Below are 18631 nucleotides of genomic sequence, written 5' to 3'. Positions count from 1 at the left end.
GATTTTCTGAAGTTTTGTTGGTATTGGTATTAGTAGTGGTTTAGTAGTATTAATAAAAGTTGTTGGTTTCTTAGTGGTGAGAGAATTTTGAGACTGCTACTGTTAGTTCTATAAATAGTTGTACTGGTGTAACTGAACTAGGTAATGTAGACGTTTCGTTTTTTTCAGTAACTGTAAAATTTTACCATGAGTGAGAAGTGTGGGCTCTGTCATAGGTTTGTGAGTAGTGGGTTACAGTGCGGGTTTTGTTCAAAGTATTTTCATTGGGGGGGGGGGGGGGAATGCGGTGGGGAAGCCAGTGGGCATTGTAGCAAGTTCCTCTCCTGGAAATACAGGCTCTGTAGTAGAAATAAGTTGATAGAGGAGCAGGAGCGTAAGATCAGTGCCCTTCAGGTGCAGTTACAATATGCAAAGGAGGAACTAAATAGGTCGGGGAGGGTGAAGGGTGCTGGGGAGTGGTAACTGGCAGTTCGCAAGAAGGCAGCTAGGAGGAGGAGGCGTGAGAGGAGCTTCTTGTAGCTGTAGGTGTAGGAAACATGCAGCAGCCCTCAGCAGTTAGGAAGCCTAAGTCAGTTACAAAGTGTAACAGAAAGAAGGAGGCTCTGCTGCTAGGTAGTTCACATGGTAGAGGTGTGGGCCAGCAGTTGCAGGAAGTGTTGGGAGTGAGTACCAGGTCACCAGCATTTTGAAGCCTAGTGTAGGGTTGGCTTAGGTGACTGACAGCTTAAGGAGTTATGTAGGAATTTTACGAAGGAGGAGTGGGTGCAACAGGGAATAGTGTTGATAGGGGTGGGGAATATGATGTAGATGGTGAACTGGTAAAGATAGCTACTCAAACTGGCGGCACTAATGTGCATTTCACGCAACTGTTTCAGCATCATGATCGGTCTCATCTTAATGTGGCTGTTAGGCTAGTTAACATGGGTCTGCAAAAGGCACTGATGGCAGAGGGCGTGGGTCACATTGCATTGGTGCCAGTTGATTCTATCAGTAGATCGGATTTCACTAGGCATGGGCTGCACCTCAATAGGCATGGGAAGGGGAGGCTGGCAAAGCTTATAGGTGACAGTGTAGTGAGTGGTGGTGGTGGTGGTGGTGGTGGGATCATTCATGGAAAAATTCCTGTAGTAGTTGGTGTTACAGTTGTACCTTTTTTAGATTGAAGTCAGCTGATAGGTATACCTGCTTAAAGGAAGTCCCTCTAACTAAAAAATCACTTTCAAAGGGCATCATGTTTCCAAGTAGAAAAGAAGTTAGGATATTTCATCAAAATATAGGATGTATTAAAATTAGTGAACTGCTTATAGATGATACTGTGAAATTATTGGTATATCAGAGGACCATTTAAATAATTTGATAATTCAGAGGCTTGCTTTACCAGGATACAGATTAGCTGGCTGTTTTTCAAAGAGTTCTTTGCGAAGTGGGGGGTGGCCATGTATGTAAAAAATTTGTATTCCGTTTGAGTCAATAGATGTATCACAGCACTGCACTGGACAGATATTTGAATGTTGTGCAGGGGCAGTTGAATTTAGTGAAACTAAACTTCCAATTTTGTTGTTCATAGGTCTCCTAACTCTGACTTTACAGCATTTCTGCTCAAGCTAGAGAGGGTTCTTGTTTCACTTTATAGGAAGTACCAGAAATTAGTTATATGTGGTGACTCCAATATTAATTTTGTATATAATTGTGCAAGAAAAAGGATGTTGGTAGATCTGGTAAATTCATGTGATCTGATGCAGACTGTTTTATTTTTTATTTTTTTTTTATTATTTTTTTCCTTCTTCTTCTTCCCCAACTAGGGTGCAGGAGAACAGTAGCACAGCTATAGATAATATTTTTATTCATTCTTCATTTCTAGATGGGCATTCTGTTAGTAAAAGGGTGAATGGCCTTTCAGACCATGATGCACAAATTTTGACACTAAAAGGCTTTTGTATCCAAACAAATGTCACATATAATTACAAACTACGTAGGAAAGCTAATCCAATGTCAATGGAGACTTTTTCAAACCTCATCAAGGAACAAGAGTGGCAAGATGTTTATAGTGCCGATAACATAGATGACAAATATTATGCTTTCCTTAACACGTTTCTCATGCTCTTTGAGAGTTGCTTTCCACTAGAATGTTCTAAATGGGGTACTAGCAGTAAAAGGCAGCCTGGGTGACTGAGTAGTGGGATAATGATATCATGTAGAATAAAGCGGGAATTATAGCAAAATGTTAGAAATAGTCACAATCAAGCTTCAGTAGCCCATTACAAACAGTATTGTAAGGTGCTTAAAAATGTTATTCGGAAGGCAAAGAATATATGGTATGCAAATAGAATAGCTAATTCACAGGATAAAATTAAAACCACATGGTCAGTTGTGAATGAAGTGTCTAGTCAGCAGCACAAGGTCAGTGATGTAAAGTTGGTTCATAGAAAAAATATTTCTGTTACTGATAAATCAGATATATGTACAGTACTTAACAATCATTTTCTGAGCATTGCTGGTGAATTAAATAAAAATTTAGTTTCTGCAGGGAATCGTATAACTGTCTTGGCAAATGCGTTTCCAAGACTGATGTCTGAAATACTCCTCTGTGATACCGACAAGGGGGAGATTGAGTCAATAATTAAATCACTGAGGACTAAGGACTGTCATGGATATGATGGAGTGCCTAGCAGAATATTAAAGTACTGTGCTGCACATGTTAGCCCTGTACATAGCCATATTTGTAATTTTTACGTTAGGAATGGTCATTTCCTGAACGATTAAAGTACTCAGTAATAAAGCCGCTTTATGAAAAGGGAGAAAGGGATAATGTAGACAATTTTAGACCTATTTCTATGCCATCAGTGTTTGCTAAAGTTATTGAAAGGTTGTGTATGTAAGGAAAATAGATCATTTTATATTACATAATTTGCTATTAAATTTACAGTTCGGCTTCAGTCAGAAGTCGTTTTACAACTGAAAATGCTATATTCTCTTTTCTCTGTGGGGTACTGTATGGGTTAAACAAAAGGTTTTGAATGCTAGGCATATTTTTTAATTAACTAAGGCGTTTGTGTTGATCACAAAACATTACTCCAGAAGTTGGACCATTACGGAATACAATTGGTTCACCTCTTACTTTAATAACAGACAGCAAACTGTCATTATTGAGAACAGCTGTGATGTGGGGTCTGAATGAGGTACGGTCAATTGGGTGTTGCCCCAGGGATCAGTGTTGGGGCCACTCATGTTCCTTATTTATATAAATTATGTGCCCTCTAGTATTATGGGTAACTCGAAAATATTTCTGTTTGCTGATGACGTTAGCTTGGTAGTAAAGGATGTTATGTGCAACATTGGCTCGGTTTCAAATAGTGCAGTTCATGAAATAAGTTCATTGCTTGTAGAAAATAAACTAATGCTGAATCACGGTAAGACTTAGTTCTTACTGTTTCTAACGCACAATTGAACAAAATCTGACACTTTAATTTCACAGAATGGGCATATGATTAGTGAAACTGAACAGTTCAAATTTCTAGGTGTTCCAATACATAGTAAACTGTTATGGAAAGCTCACATTCAGGATCTTGTTCTGATACTTAATACTGCCATTTTTAATATTTGAATGGTATCTGGAGTGATCGTTCGACACAAAAATTAGTCTACTTTGCTTATTTTCATTCGCTTATGTCGTATGGTATGAGTATTATATTTTTGCGGTAACTCTTCCCATTCTAAAAGTATATTTTTGGCTCAGAAATGGGTGGTTCGGGTAATAAGTGGTGTAAGTTCACGAACCTCTTGTCGACCGCTGTTCACTAGTCTGGATATTTTGACATTGGCCTCTTAATATATGTATTCTTTACTGTCCTTCCTTGTTAACAATATCAGCTTATTCCGAAGAATAAGCAGCTTTCACTCAGTTAATACTCGGCAGAAATCCAACCTGCATTTGGATCGGACTTCCTTAACTCTTGTGCAGAAAGGTGTGCAGTATACTACTGCAGCCATTTTTAAAATAAACTAACGCAAGAATTCAAAAATCTCAGCAGTAATCCATGCACTTTCAGATCAAAACTGAAGAGTTTCTTCATGGGTCACTCCTTCTATTCTGGTGAGGAGTTTCTTAAAACTTAAGCTGATTGTTATGTTATATTGTTGATTGTGTTTACTTAAACTTATGACTTGACTTTTCATGGGATCATTAACATTTTATTTTTACCTGTTATTACTTTTATGTTGTAATTTCATGTACTGACTCGTTCCATGACGTTGGAGATTTGCTCCTCAATTTTGTCCTATAGAACTTGACGTATAAATAAATAAAAAATACAATACCTGCTTTCAGAAGTTGATCACACTCTGTTTGCACCACAAGCAGCTTCTCTGGAGGCAGACACAATGGGCAGAAAATGATGGGTTGACCTTTTGTCATGGGGATATGATGTAGAGTATTGCATGAGGATTTCGTGGTAGTACAGGCATGTTTGGTGAGTGCTGGAGAGCCTTCAGACAGGTTATAAAAAGGTTGCTCCTCAAATAATGCTATGATATCGCTGACAGTACACAAATCATCAAAAGTCAAGGGTTTCTTCTTGCGCGACACACATGTTGTGGGTACAGAATTGCATCAATTACTCCGGCATAGATATCACAGTAGAGGTGCCAGACATCTTGCGGCAGAAAGCCATGGACAAATTGCACTGCACTTAACCTGCCATGGTAGGCAGTAACCTTTCTGTGGGTACAGGTTGATCATGTCAGGCATATGTCAACAGTTGTGTAAAAAGTCTGTTTCAATTATAGGACCAGGCATGTCTGCAATCACAAAAGTCCTAGTCGGGTGGAAGTTTGACTCCAGGTGTAACACTAACAGTTCTTCGTCATAGATAGTGATTCTCACATTGTGTGTGGTTGCTGTCAGCGTGTCACCAGTCATTCTTGGGGACACTGATTTCTGAACTCGTGTCACTAAGAAACTCTTCAGTTGATGTGACTGGTCTTGCTTGAACAATCAGTATGATCAGTTGACTGCAGATAAAGTGGTACTGCGTGGGATGAAATTTTTCTGTTTTATCCAACTGCGACTTCGTAATTGCTGTTGGTGTGTATCTACTTACGTATTGAGTTTTGCCTCTTGTGCTGCTAGCTGCTCCATGTTGGGTTTGGTTGATGCGTTTTGCTGATGTGAAGTATTCGTGTGTTGCAGTATCAGTGATGTTAGCTTCCACTATGAAAGCATTAGAGTCTCTGTCATGACTTAAGCTGTTTGCAATGGTTTTTGCCGCCTTTGGTGAGATTTCCAATGGCAAGTCTGAGCTGCAAGGACAGCATGGATATTGGCTGGAAGTTTCAAACCCACAATACACGTAAGATTCCAGTCCTGCTAATGTATGTAGAGCTTTGAGTATTTGTGACGGAGTCTTGCCACCCATGTTTTCATCTGCTAAATTTTTTTTGCAGCCGCATCTCTGGTGACAGTATGTGATGCTGCATGAGAGCTTCCTTTAGCACAGTGTAACTAAATACAGATGTGAACTCACAATATTAAATCTGTCAGTGATATTGGAACATGATACTGTTGAAGTATGCACTCAGACTGCGTGAACCTGATGTGGATTAATGTCGGCCAGAACGCGAGAATGTTAACATTGCCAGGTCATGCTTATGTACTCGCACCTTGTGCATTTTCACCTGTCATTCTATTTTGCAGTGGATAAATAGCTGTGAATGACGATTCTGGGTAGAGAGGAAAGTATTTTTCCATCTTGATTTCAGTTTTTGGTGCTTAATTTTGATTTTATAAGATGCTGAACTTGGTGCTTAATTTGATGTTGTATATCTCCCTATTCTTAAATAAATTCTCATAATGTATGTTTCTGATTTCTTCTCTTAGGTCTTCCTACCTGTGATCATTGGAAATTCTATCGGATCCAAAATAATTTTCTTTATTTTTTATGTCCCATTGGTCCTTGCCGAGTCCATATTGTGTTTGTTTTCGTCTGAAACATTTAGTTGAAAACTAACATGTTCTTGGCAAATTCAATGAGTGTATGATCTCTGTCTCTTCTTGTATCATGCCCATAGTATCCTCACTGAGGAATCATATTTTTTCTTCTACTGTGTCACCTTCCATTACAAACTTGCAGTGGGATTTACTGTTATTTATCAGTTCCTGTAACTCCTCATCAGAACACCTACGTTGGTGCATATACTTGAATAATTTCAATGCAGTATCCATTTTTCCAATAGGTCTGAATATTCTTTCTGAGATTCTTTTAATATTTGTAATAGTGTTTTTAATTTTCTCATTTACAATAAAGTCTACATCTGAATTTCCCCTCCCCCTGCTATTTTCATCTGCAGTAAAATGTATGTCCAGATTTTTAATCTGTTTTGTCCTCACTTTATTGTTTCAATTCTGATAGCACAACATATCCCATTTGTTCTTGTTTAACTCCTTCTGCAGCTCAACTAATCTATCCTTTGAACTACAAGTTTTGTGGGTTATTTTCCCCAAATAAAAGTGTATACAATCAATTTGGTTTCTGGTAAACTTGTTATCAGTTAATTGTGTGTCCTGTGGTTTGGAGCTATTGCTAGAGTTATCTGTTTACAACTACCATTATTCTTTCAGTGGTGCTGTAATACTGATGTTTCAGAAATTGAAATATTGTAGTCATAACCCTACCCAAGGCACTCTAGCAAACCATCATAGACTAAAAAGTTTGAAGAGCCATATGAACACTGCTAAAAACTTTGACAGAGCTATGCTAAGAGTAGTCTCAACCTTGCTATGAGTTTTTCTAAATCTTACAACTTGGGCTCAACACAACCACCTCGTGTGCTGATTGTGTGTCAACAGGGCCTCAAGTCTCCAGAAAATGTCATTTAGCTGTGGGTCAGTCTTCGCATTACCTGTAAAATGTTTTTCCTGGAGAAAAGCAGACAAGCTAGGCTGGTGAGCAACCCATTCACATTTGTTCCCTGTAATGCAATACATCCAAGATTGTTGCCTTAGGGTCTAATATCAATATAGCTTGAAAATTTGAACTGAGTCTCAGGATCTATCCTGGTTCTTTCCCTTATTTGTCACATAGCTGTAATTGACAGCTATGCTCCTAGCTGCTTTAGCTACTTGTAGCATCTTCAATAGATTTTCCTATAATACATGAATATACACTAACTTACTAAAACATGCAAAATAGAGACAAGAGAAGAGTATCAAGCAAGAAAGAAAGAAGCAAAAAGAGTGGTGGCAGAGGAGAGAAGAAAGTGGATGGAACAGTGGACCAGAATGATGGAGGAGGATAGTGAAGGTTCAAAAAAGGTGTTATATGGGATGATTACAAGTAAGAAGAAGAATGGTTCAACAGATTATGCCCGAATGGTGAACAAAAGTGGCCAAGATGTAGAGAGAATAAGGAGGAACTCAAGAATATGTGGAAGGAGTATTTTGAAGAACTCCTGAACCCGTTTGGAGACCTGGATGATGAGGAACAAGCCGAGGAGAAAAAGAGGAGGAACAGCAAACAGAAAAAGATCTTACATGGGGAGAAGTGGAAGAGACATTGGGCAAGATGAAGGGAGGGAAGTCACCAGGTCTAGATGAGCTAAGTGTAGAGACAGTGAGAGCAGCAGGCAAGGGGGGGATACAACGCCTATATCGAGTAATGAAAATTGTGTGGAGACAGAAGATGATCCCAGAAGACTGGAAGAAGGGAATTGAAGATGATCACAGAAGACTGGAAGAAGGGAATAATTGTCCCGATCTTTAAGAAGGGAAATTGAAAAGAGTGCAAGAACTATCGGGGGACAACACTGATGACTCATTCTGCAAATATTTTTGAGAAAATTTTGGAAGCACCAATTCAGGCAAAATTAGAAGGAGGGATGAGAGAAGAGCAACACGGCTTCAGAACAGGGAGGTCCATGGTGGATCTAATTTTTGCTGTAAGACAACTGCAGGAACAGCATTATGAATGTGTAATAGATCTACTAATTATCTTCCTGGACATTGAAAAAGCGTATGATAGTGTACGTAGAAGCAAAGTGTCGAAAGCCTTGGAGAACAGAGGAGTAGCAAAACAGATTATTTGGAGGATAAGGGAAATGTACCGTGGAAGTGTGAGCTGTGTGAAAGTGGGAGGAGAGAGAGACCAGCTAGGATTGAACAAAAGAATGGTTTGAGGCACAGAAGTGCACTTTCACCATTACCCTTCATTGTAGTGACGGATGATATAATGAGTACAATAGCACAAGTAATTGATGAAGGAAAGATGAAAGCTATAATGTTTGCAGGTGGTCTGATGATTTGGGGGAATAAGGAGGAGGAAGTACAAGAGCAGTTGGACATATGGAGACGAACAGTACAAGAATATGGGATGAAATTTAGTATAAGTAAGAGTGAGATGATTATCACAACAAGAATGAAGCAGAGAGGAACAACTGGAATAACAATTGGTGGGGAATGATTGAGGAGAATGGAGAGTTTCAAGTACCTAGGAAGCCAGATACAGGAAGATGGAAAAAAAAGACAGAGAAATAAACGAATGGGGGAGAAAAGAAGAGTGTCAGAAGCCTGATATGGAGCAAGCATGTACCCCAAATCAGTAAAAAGGTTATATACTGGTCATACTATGTCCCAATCCTGACATATGCATCCGAAACCAGTGTTATGAAAGGAAGAGAGAAAAGCAAAGTACACACTACTGAGGTGAAATTCTTGAGGAACGGTATTGGAGTGACAAAAAATAGACAGGTTAAGAAATGAGAGGATCAGAGAGTTAATGAAGGTGGAACCATTACAGGAGGAGATAGAGAAATCAAGGCTGAGATGGTATGACCGTGTTAAGCGAATGGAGGAGAACAGGATACCCAGGAGGATACACGAGATAAAATTGGAAGGAAAGAGACCAAGAGGAAGACCGACAGGTAGGTGGCTGAAAGGAGTGGACGAATGCATCCAGAAGAAAGGAGAAGACTGGACCAAGTTGAAGATGGAGAGGCTTATGTTCGAAACAGACCCAGCCAGAGGCAGGAAACTGTCCAAGATGTTGATGATGGCTAAAACATACCCATTTGTTACCACTAAGTCTAATGTCAAAATTATCTAATAGGAAGCATTTTAGCAGATTCTGAAAATATTTATAACTGCTATAGTCATTAATGTCGATGCATTAGCATTCTATGCCAACCAGGAAGAGAGACGTGGAGATCCAGCTCAATCAGTTGTAACATCAACAGCAGGGCATTCATTATACTGTGCTGTAGAATAGTTCAGCAACATATCATTACATAGAGTTGATTGGCGACTCCATGTTGTCTTGTGCACTACGACCATATAACAGGTATACTTGAAAAAAGAGACAGCATTGGTCGTATATTTTTTACTATTGCAAAATCGATTTTCTGTCACTGAGTGACCATCTTCAGTGCTATATTGTATAACTTAAATTGGGATGCACTGTTGTCACTAAGCTTACGGCAATCACATAGACTCTATGTGATTGCCGTAAGCTTAGTGACAACAGTGCATCCCAATTTAAGTTATACAATATAGCACTGAAGATGGTCACTCAGTGACAGAAAATCGATTTTGCAATAGTAAAAAATATACGACCAATGCTGTCTCTTTTTTCAAACATTACATAGAGTGTTTCTCATTTGCATCATTCTGGCCCATTATTTTTTAAAGCCCTTATCTGATGTGATAAGTAATTTGGTTCGTGCTTGGTAACATTTCCGTAGCTGATGTCTTCCTTTCAATAATTTCCCCCTCACTATGATTTCATGTTTTTAAGAGATTTCTTACTGAATGGGAATCATTTTGCTTCATAAATGAAATCTCAAATCCAAAATATCTTGCTACATATTCTCTCAACTCCCACACCTTCCACTTCCTTTTTCATTCCTTTTAGTTGCATATTTTGTAGTGAGTGGTTAATTTAGTGTCAAGGACTTAGGAAAGATGGGGTTCAGTTAGATACTGATGGGATCCTTGTATGCCCACTTGCCCCTGTCCTGTTTTAAGAACCTTATAACTGTAAAAAAAATTCATTTTTCTTTTGTAACACTGAGAAAAACTAATAATTTGCGAAATTTTATCAGATTAATATGGATGTCATTTGCATATGTATAACATAAGGCAGTTGTTGGTAAATTCTTGTTTAAGGGATGTCAGGATGCTGAAGGGTGAGTAAGCCTACTTAACCTACCTACTCATCTACACTCCTGGAAACTGAAATAAGAACACCGTGAATTCATTGTCCCAGGAAGGGGAAACTTTATTGACACATTCCTGGGGTCAGATACATCACATGATCACACTGACAGAACCACAGGCACATAGACACAGGCAACAGAGCATGCACAATGTCGGCACTAGTACAGTGTATATCCACCTTTCGCAGCAATGCAGGCTGCTATTCTCCCATGGAGACGATCGTAGAGATGCTGGATGTAGTCCTGTGGAACGACTTGCCATGCCATTTCCACCTGGCGCCTCAGTTGGACCAGCGTTCGTGCTGGACGTGCAGACCGCGTGAGACGACGCTTCATCCAGTCCCAAACATGCTCAATGGGGGACAGATCCAGAGATCTTGCTGGCCAGGGTAGTTGACTTACACCTTCTAGAGCACGTTGGGTGGCACGGGATACATGCGGACGTGCATTGTCCTGTTGGAACAGCAAGTTCCCTTGCCGGTCTAGGAATGGTAGAACGATGGGTTCGATGACGGTTTGGATGTACCGTGCACTATTCAGTGTCCCCTCGACGATCACCAGTGGTGTACGGCCAGTGTAGGAGATCGCTCCCCACACCATGATGCTGGGTGTTGGCCCTGTGTGCCTCAGTCGTATGCAGTCCTGATTGTGGCGCTCACCTGCACGGCGCCAAACACGCATACGACCATAATTGGCACCAAGGCAGAAGCGACTCTCATCGCTGAAGACGACACGTCTCCATTCGTCCCTCCATTCACGCCTGTCGCGACACCACTGGAGGCGGGCTGCACGATGTTGGGGCGTGAGCGGAAGACGGCCTAACGGTGTGCGGGACCGTAGCCCAGCTTCATGGAGACGGTTGCGAATGATCCTCGCCGATACCCCAGGAGCAACAGTGCCCCTGATTTGCTGGGAAGTGGCGGTGCGGTCCCCTACGGCACTGCGTAGGATCCTACGGTCTTGGCGTGCATCCGTTCGTCGCTGCGGTCCGGTCCCAGGTCGACGGGCACGTGCACCTTCCGCCGACCACTGGCGACAACATCGATGTACTGTGGAGACCTCACGCCCCACGTGTTGAGCAATTCGGCGGTACGTCCACCCGGCCTCCCGCATGCCCACTATACGCCCTCGCTCAAAGTCCGTCAACTGCACATACGGTTCACGTCCACGCTGTCGCGGCATGCTATCAGTGTTAAAGACTGTGATGGAGCTCCGTATGCCACGGCAAACTGGCTGACACTGACGGCGGCGGTGCACAAATGCTGCGCAGCTAGCGCCATTCGACGGCCAACACCGCGGTTCCTGGTGTGTCCGCTGTGCCGTGCGTGTGATCATTGCTTGTACAGCCCTCTCGCAGTGTCCGGAGCAAGTATGGTGGGTCTGACACACCGGTGTCAATGTGTTCTTTTTTCCATTTCCAGGAGTGTATATACATACTCCACAAGCCACCATATGGTGCATGGCAGAGGGTACCTTGTTTCGTTTCCTGTTCGGCATGAAAATAGAGTGAGGGAAAAATGACGGTCTGTATTGCCTATATTCTCTTATCTTAGTAGTCATTATGTGAAAAGTATGTTGATGGCAGGAAAATCATTCTGCAGTCAGCTTGAAAGGTCAGTTCTCTAAATTTACTGAACAGTGTTTCATGAAAACATTATCGGCTTGTGTCCAGGGATTCCCGTTTGAGTTTACAAAGCATCTCCGTATTACTCATATGTTGATCAGACTTACTGGTAACGAATCTAAATTGTTGCCTGTGAATTGCTTCAGTGTTTTCCTTTAATCTGACCTGGAAGAGATTCCAAACACTCAAGAAGTACTAAAGAATGAGTGACACTGGTATTCTATATGCACCTGATGACAGAGATTGCTGAAGGATATTTCTGGCGAATCAACACATGATTTTAATGCTGTACGAGAAGCACCATCGTGGTCCATAAAATTACTACTTCTTAAGGAGATACTGATTTTTGTAATTTCCTGTCTAACTCTATATTGTCACCAAAGAATTACCACTTTTGGGGGAGATGTTGATTTTTGTTATCTCCAGTGGAATTTTGTATTTGAGACTAATGCCTATGAGTGATAATGGTGTTTGCTGAAGTGAATTTATGCGTGGGTTTTTGGTTGTTTACCGGCAGATGCAATTTGTGTTGCTACAGTGTGGAAATATCAATGAAATTGGTTTTAGTATTCAGTTTTACTTTTTTGAGGATAACCTTGTTGTAGATGAAATAAAAAAGTAGGAGAAAATTTGATAAAATTAGAGTACTTAATATTTGCTTAAGTGTTATAATGTTGATGCTTATTAGTGATATTTATATTAATTGCTAATATATGTTTCTTTGATGACTTACAGGTTTTGTTGTTATTGGAAGGTAAGGCACACGCATATGTGTTTGCAAGTGCAGGCTGCAAACGTTGGGACACTTGTGCTCCTGAAGCAGTGTTGGTTGCTGCAGGCGGACAGTTGACAGATGTACATGGCCATTCTTACCCGTACAATTCTAGCACTCCTCATCAAAACACTGCCGGTGTTCTCGCGACAGCCCCTGGTCAGGATCACAGCTGGTATCTTCGTCGCTTGCCAGATGCAATACGTGCTATGCTCACATAGAATTTCTGTGCTATTTCCTTGTATTTAGCTTGGTGTAATGGTACATCTTCAGATACAAAAGATGAGAACAGATCACCATGTATCTTCAGTGAAATGTGTTATATATCTTATCAATTTTTATCTTTTTAATAACATTTTGAACTATACTTTATTGTTGTTATTAAGTATTATATATTATTATCTGTATCATTATAATCATCATCAACTCTGGAAAAGGAATAGTGTGTGTTTTATTACCCACTGAAGTTCAATAAATGAAAGCTGTTGTCTTCTGGATGTGAAATTTCCACAGATTTGTCTTAATGAGATCGCTGTCTCTACTGTTTCCCCTATAACTTTGAAATTATGTAATGTTTATCCTTCTAACTGTTGTGTTATCAGTTTATATTCACATTCAGTAACGTACATTATGTGTTTAATTCTTTGGCACATACGACTGTTTGGAGTAAAGGCTTTCTCCCCAACAGTAAAGTACGTGTTAAAGTACGTATTTGAAATCCTTGATAATAAAATGTATGACTTATATATTTTTTAAGTCTCAGACTCAGAATCTCCTGCAGAATTGATTTATCCAGAGAACAGAATATAACGTGAATGGAACTATCACCAAAGGTCAAAACATCTTGTGTTAATATTGTGTTGTAGACCAGCCTCAAACAGGAACTTCCAAATTCAAGTGTAGTAACACTTCTCCAACTGAGTACTGATTTTAAAAGGAAAATATCCAATTTTGAATACTTGTATGATACATAATTTTAATGTTTTATGAAGTTTCATTAAAATATACACATTCCGGCAGAGTAAAAAGTTCATTCTTCTTTTCCTTGTGCCTTTGTCCCGCATTGGCGCAGGGTTGGCATGGTTATTAATGGATTCGGCATGTTTAAATTAAGGAGCGGCCAAAGGCTCTTCCCAATATCACCACAGCCCCCCCCCCCCCCCTCCCCCACTCAGGATGAAAAATATGTACCCCCAACTGTTAGCATATAGTCATGTCAAAGTCAATGAAAGTATTCTAAATGTTTGCAAATTGTGCAACGGAGGTGGGTCTTGGCTACCACCTAAAAACCAGATCCAGGCTGGCCAGCACACTGACTCTCGTCATTAAATTCTGGGAAGATTCAGTTCTTATCTGATGCACATCCCTGTCCCCAAAAGGGACACTTCAGCACACATTGCTATCCAGGTAGGTAGTGTAAAATGTTCATTTCATTAAAAAGTTTATTGACTGTATGTTTTCATTATTATTTTCAATGCTAACTCATGCCAGAGTGTAATATATTACAGACAAAAAAAGTTCTGAAATCAGGTTGGTATCATGTTTGCAGCACTTGAGTTCTCAACATAAAAGGAAGTAGACAGTCTGCATTACAAAGGGACTATTTTCTGAAGAACTGCTTTTCAATGTGATGTGACCTTACACAGAGACAGGTTTCATCAAAATTAATTAACTTATCTGCAATGTGAGAGCTGCTTATGTTTATTTTCTGGCATATTATTGAGCCCCCATCTGTAAACATCCAAACCCACAACCCCTATGGAAATTCTTGGTCAATGTTTCATCCACGGTTGTAGGACCACAGTTGCATATGTTGTCTGAGGTGGTATTAAGGCTTAATTAATAAAGAAAATATTACATAATGCGTGTTCGTTATTAGCACCCAGTACAAATAAAAAAGTCTTAGATGCATTCCAATATGGCTTCCATCAGTGTTGCCAAAATGCTATTACTCAGAAACAAAAATGCAGTATCATCTGAAGTGACTCACAGATGTAGCTGCCAAACCAACCACCACCTGTCACTCTCGTCATTTCTAGTAACTGCCCACCTCAGCTGTGGCGTCTTTTTTGATAATGGTTGCTTGTGATATCATTATCATGGCATCAGACAAGTCGTGTGTCAGAATTACAAACTGCTTTTTGAATCAAATTATCTTTTACACAATTCCAAATTCCACTGAAGGTCAATTTTAAGCAAGATCAATTCATCAAAATAGAATTCAGCACACTCACAGATTGCTCGTTCTGTTCACATGCAAGTCATGTTTACAGTATGTCAATTGAACTAGATTGACATGACCTAGAAGGAAAGAAGACAATGGGGGAGAACAAAACACTACATTAATGCCAAAATAAAAACTGAACAGAATGTGGTTGATATGTATATCAAATGATTGCAATTGGTTAACAGAGTACGAATTTGGAATCAGATTTTTCTGTGTTTTGATATAATTAACATATTGTCTTTTAGATGAAACAAATTACCTATATTTAGGTATTTTGCTCTTGTACATAGTTTGTGGTACTTCAATTGTTTCAAAATGCTTTTTGAAGAAAATTTCAGTTGAGCAGCGCTCTTGTATCAGGCTTGACATGAGTAGTAGTTGGTAACTTTCCCTCACATAACCTATGGCACTGCGAGTAAGACTTGAATTTTGGTAATGTTAGGCATAACTTCAAAAATTAGAACCAAAACTGAAAAAAATTACATGGGGAGAGCTGATAGAGCAAATAAAGCAAAAATAGTGCTCTGAAAATTTATTGATAATTTTAAGCAATTTGATGTTTATACTCTAAAAATGCAACAAAAACTTAATTTTGATGAACAATAAAATGTGGCAGAAATTTAGTTTTGTGCTGAATAATAAAGAATGTGATTTCACCTAAAAATAAACTTAAATGGACATAAATATCTTAAAGTAATGAGAGCAGATGAGCCACAATTCCAAATTCTGTCAGGTAATACAGGGTGTTTATAAATGAATATCGGGGTTTTAACACTTTATAATATTTATTATATTAAACTTACAGTTATAAATGATATATCAAATGAAAGTGTAACTCAAACAGTTTTACCAAGAACCTTATAAATGTTCAATGTGAGCACCATTTGTCACATGGCACACATTAAGTCTAGAGCCAAGATCTTCCTAAACGTTGATAAGTGTGTCTTCAGTGATTATAGCAACAGCTGCTTCAATCCAGTTTCTCAATTCAGGGAGGTCTGCTGGTAGCGGAGGCACATACACACACGATCATTGATGAAGTCCTAAAGGAAACAAATCGCATGGCATTAGGTCGGGTGAACGTGGAGGCCAAGCAAAGCAATCCCTGTCATTGGGCCCCTTGCGGCCTATCTAGCACTTGGGTACAGTGAAGTTCAACCAGTCATGTACTTCGCTATGCCGGTGATGTGGCACCAGTGCCAAACACAACTGTTTGAGTTGCTCTTTCACTTGACATGTCATTTATAACTGTAAGTTTAATGTAATAAATATTGTAAAGTGTTAAAACCCTGATATTCATTTACAAACACACTGTATGTAACCAATTTTGAACTTGGGATAATGCTTAGATACATAGTGTACATACAAGATGTTAGTATTGTAGGGAAGCAGCCTACTCACGCTATTGTAAATTCACATCAGTTTCCATTGTGTGCCAGCCAGTCTGTTGTAACTAGCTCTGACGTAATAAATGTTGCGCAATACTTTAAAAATCAAGCAAATAACATAAAACTTTTCTAGCATGTCAGGAATAAGACTAAATTAATGTGTGTTGAATATCAGTTCGATAACTTAAGCCATTTCCGAAATTTGGACATTTTTCTGCAAAAATCATTGGCGCAACAGAAAAGAGCTAGAGACTTCAAAATTTATATTTAGATTCATCTTTCATAATGATTTAATAAAAACTGTACTTTGGATTTCACAGATTAAGATTTTAGTGGAAATTCATGATTTTGTGGTTTTCGTCTCAAAACTGAAGGAAGCAAGATAGATTAAGTAGGCTAAGAAATAAGGCTAGGATGTTTAGATTTAAATAGGTTGGAGGTCCGCTATGACTATGAAGATGTGAAAAGTTTCTTTTGAATACCTATAAAATTATAGCGATAGCGGATCTAAAAAGGGACAGTTCAGAGCTCATCTGCTGCGTGCAGTGTAATTTAATTAATTCTCTCGCCCAAAATATTTAACTTAGCCACGTCAAAATTTTATTATCAATACTTAACTGCGTGCTGAATGCACAGTTAAATTAAGAGCTTTATCGGCCATCAGCAAGAGAAGCTATAATTTATTATGTAACTTGAAGTGGTGCGTTACTAGCCCAGCGGCTAGTCGGGAGAGCCGATTTGATCAGGCGTTCCCTTAGCCGTCCGCACCACGGCTTTATATATAAGAACGCTGTGCAAGGAAGCAAGGCCCAGTTCTCTCCAGACGCTGAATGACACGCCATCTGTGTCGGCAGTCGCGTCGCGTCGGGATCACTGCTACAAACAGCCTCGGGGGCCGTATTAAGTTACTAGAGATACGCGGAACCATGAAATCATTTCAAGTGAAGTGTTAATTCTGGGACGATTTTCATTATCTAGCTTCAGTTTGCGTATTGTCGTATTTTCACGTGCCGTCGCGGGACAGACATTCTACCAATTATTTAGCGTGGCGTTTGATGAAATACTCTCATCAAATTATGGCGAGCATTCGTTTTAACATTTAATTCGGACATTTATAGTTGCATCAGCGCATTAGACTCTGAACTGCTCTGTTAGTTAGGTTGTAGGGATACTTGTGTTTTTTAATTTTTGTGACTTTGAGAATATACTCAACTATTTTGGAAAATCGTTTTTGATTAGAAATCCCGGACAATCTCCTAATTCCTCAGAGCTATAAGCTGCAGCTATAATGGTACTCTCAAATGAAGTGGGCACTAGGAACTCTAATTACAGGCTTCACGTTTTGTTAAATCACTTTCTGGGGGCTAAAAAGGGATTAGAGAGCCAGTGTTGAGAACGGCGAAAGACAGCATTAACAACATTCTAAAAGCCAGAAACTGATTCAACAAACAAACATTTATACAGCAATTATTTTTCAACAATTAACCGCCGCCCCACATATGGTGCATCGGCCGGGAAATCAACTAAGTGAAAGTGATTTTTAACTATTCGGATTCGTGAGTGGAATGCGACACGCAGCTGAGTAATAGAACAGTGAAAGTGGTACGTGTGCATGTGGACGACGCAATTGGATTAACAACGCATCTGGATTGACGGAGCTGGCACTGAGTCTAGCGGTGCTGTCAGCATCGCGAGTAACCAGTTTCGCCGCACCGCAGTCGTCAGCCGCAGCAGCCGGAGCCGTGCCTGTAGTTACGGGCCACGCAAACACACAACAGCCGTCGGAGTGCCGTCTGCAGTTCAACGTGACACGTCGCATCAGTAATCCTGGTACGCCGCGCCGACAACGTCGTGCAGAAGGAACTAAGTTAAGTGAAAAGCTGTTAAAATTTTTACTAACCTGCACTAAAAGACTGTCGGCGATGGAACCGCCAAAAGAAACCGAGTTTAAACTTAAATTAGAACCTATGTCTGTTGAGGGAAATGTAAATCCAGACAACGGTTCAAGTGTAAACATGCATGAAAGTAGTAATGTTAAGGTGAAATATGAAATATTGTCTCCTGACAGTAGTTTAAAAAGGGGCAATGATTCAATAATAGAGACCCCTGTAGTAAAGCAGAAAGTAGAAATTGTAAATTTATTGGATGATAGTTTCTCTGATGAATTAAAAATGAAACAGTCATCAGAGATAGTAGAATTTAAACAGGAGAAGTTAGATATGACTAATCAATCAGAAGTTTCATTTAGTTTTGATGATTCTGGTGTTGGAGCTAGTTTTTCGTCACCTGAGTGTGATAAAAAGGCAGCTAGTGGGCAACCCAAAGATGCTGGGGCTGTTGATTTAAATGTTATATTACAAGCAATAGCTGCCAGTAATGCTGAATTAAAGTCTGAAATGGTGGCCAGTCAAACAAAT

At 39.7% G+C, this 18631-nt stretch overlaps 1 protein-coding gene across 1 annotated transcript in view; it reads left to right on the top strand.

Annotated features, from left to right (window-relative positions):
• The window catches only part of LOC126193434 (3'(2'),5'-bisphosphate nucleotidase 1), a 28030-nt gene extending 14455 nt beyond the window's left edge, over positions 1–13575 (top strand). Inside the window, exon 5 of the mRNA XM_049932686.1 lies at positions 12563–13575. Coding sequence (XP_049788643.1) covers positions 12563–12820 — 258 coding nt within the window. The 3' untranslated portion in view covers positions 12821–13575. The remainder of the gene's footprint in view (positions 1–12562) is intronic.
• The last annotated feature ends 5056 nt before the right edge of the window (positions 13576–18631 follow it).

This window comes from Schistocerca nitens, chromosome 1, assembly GCF_023898315.1.
Source record: "Schistocerca nitens isolate TAMUIC-IGC-003100 chromosome 1, iqSchNite1.1, whole genome shotgun sequence".
In the NCBI taxonomy this organism is placed as follows: domain Eukaryota; kingdom Metazoa; phylum Arthropoda; class Insecta; order Orthoptera; family Acrididae; genus Schistocerca; species Schistocerca nitens.
Note: the sequence above shows the minus strand (reverse complement) of the source record. Positions and strands in the feature narration are given on the sequence as shown.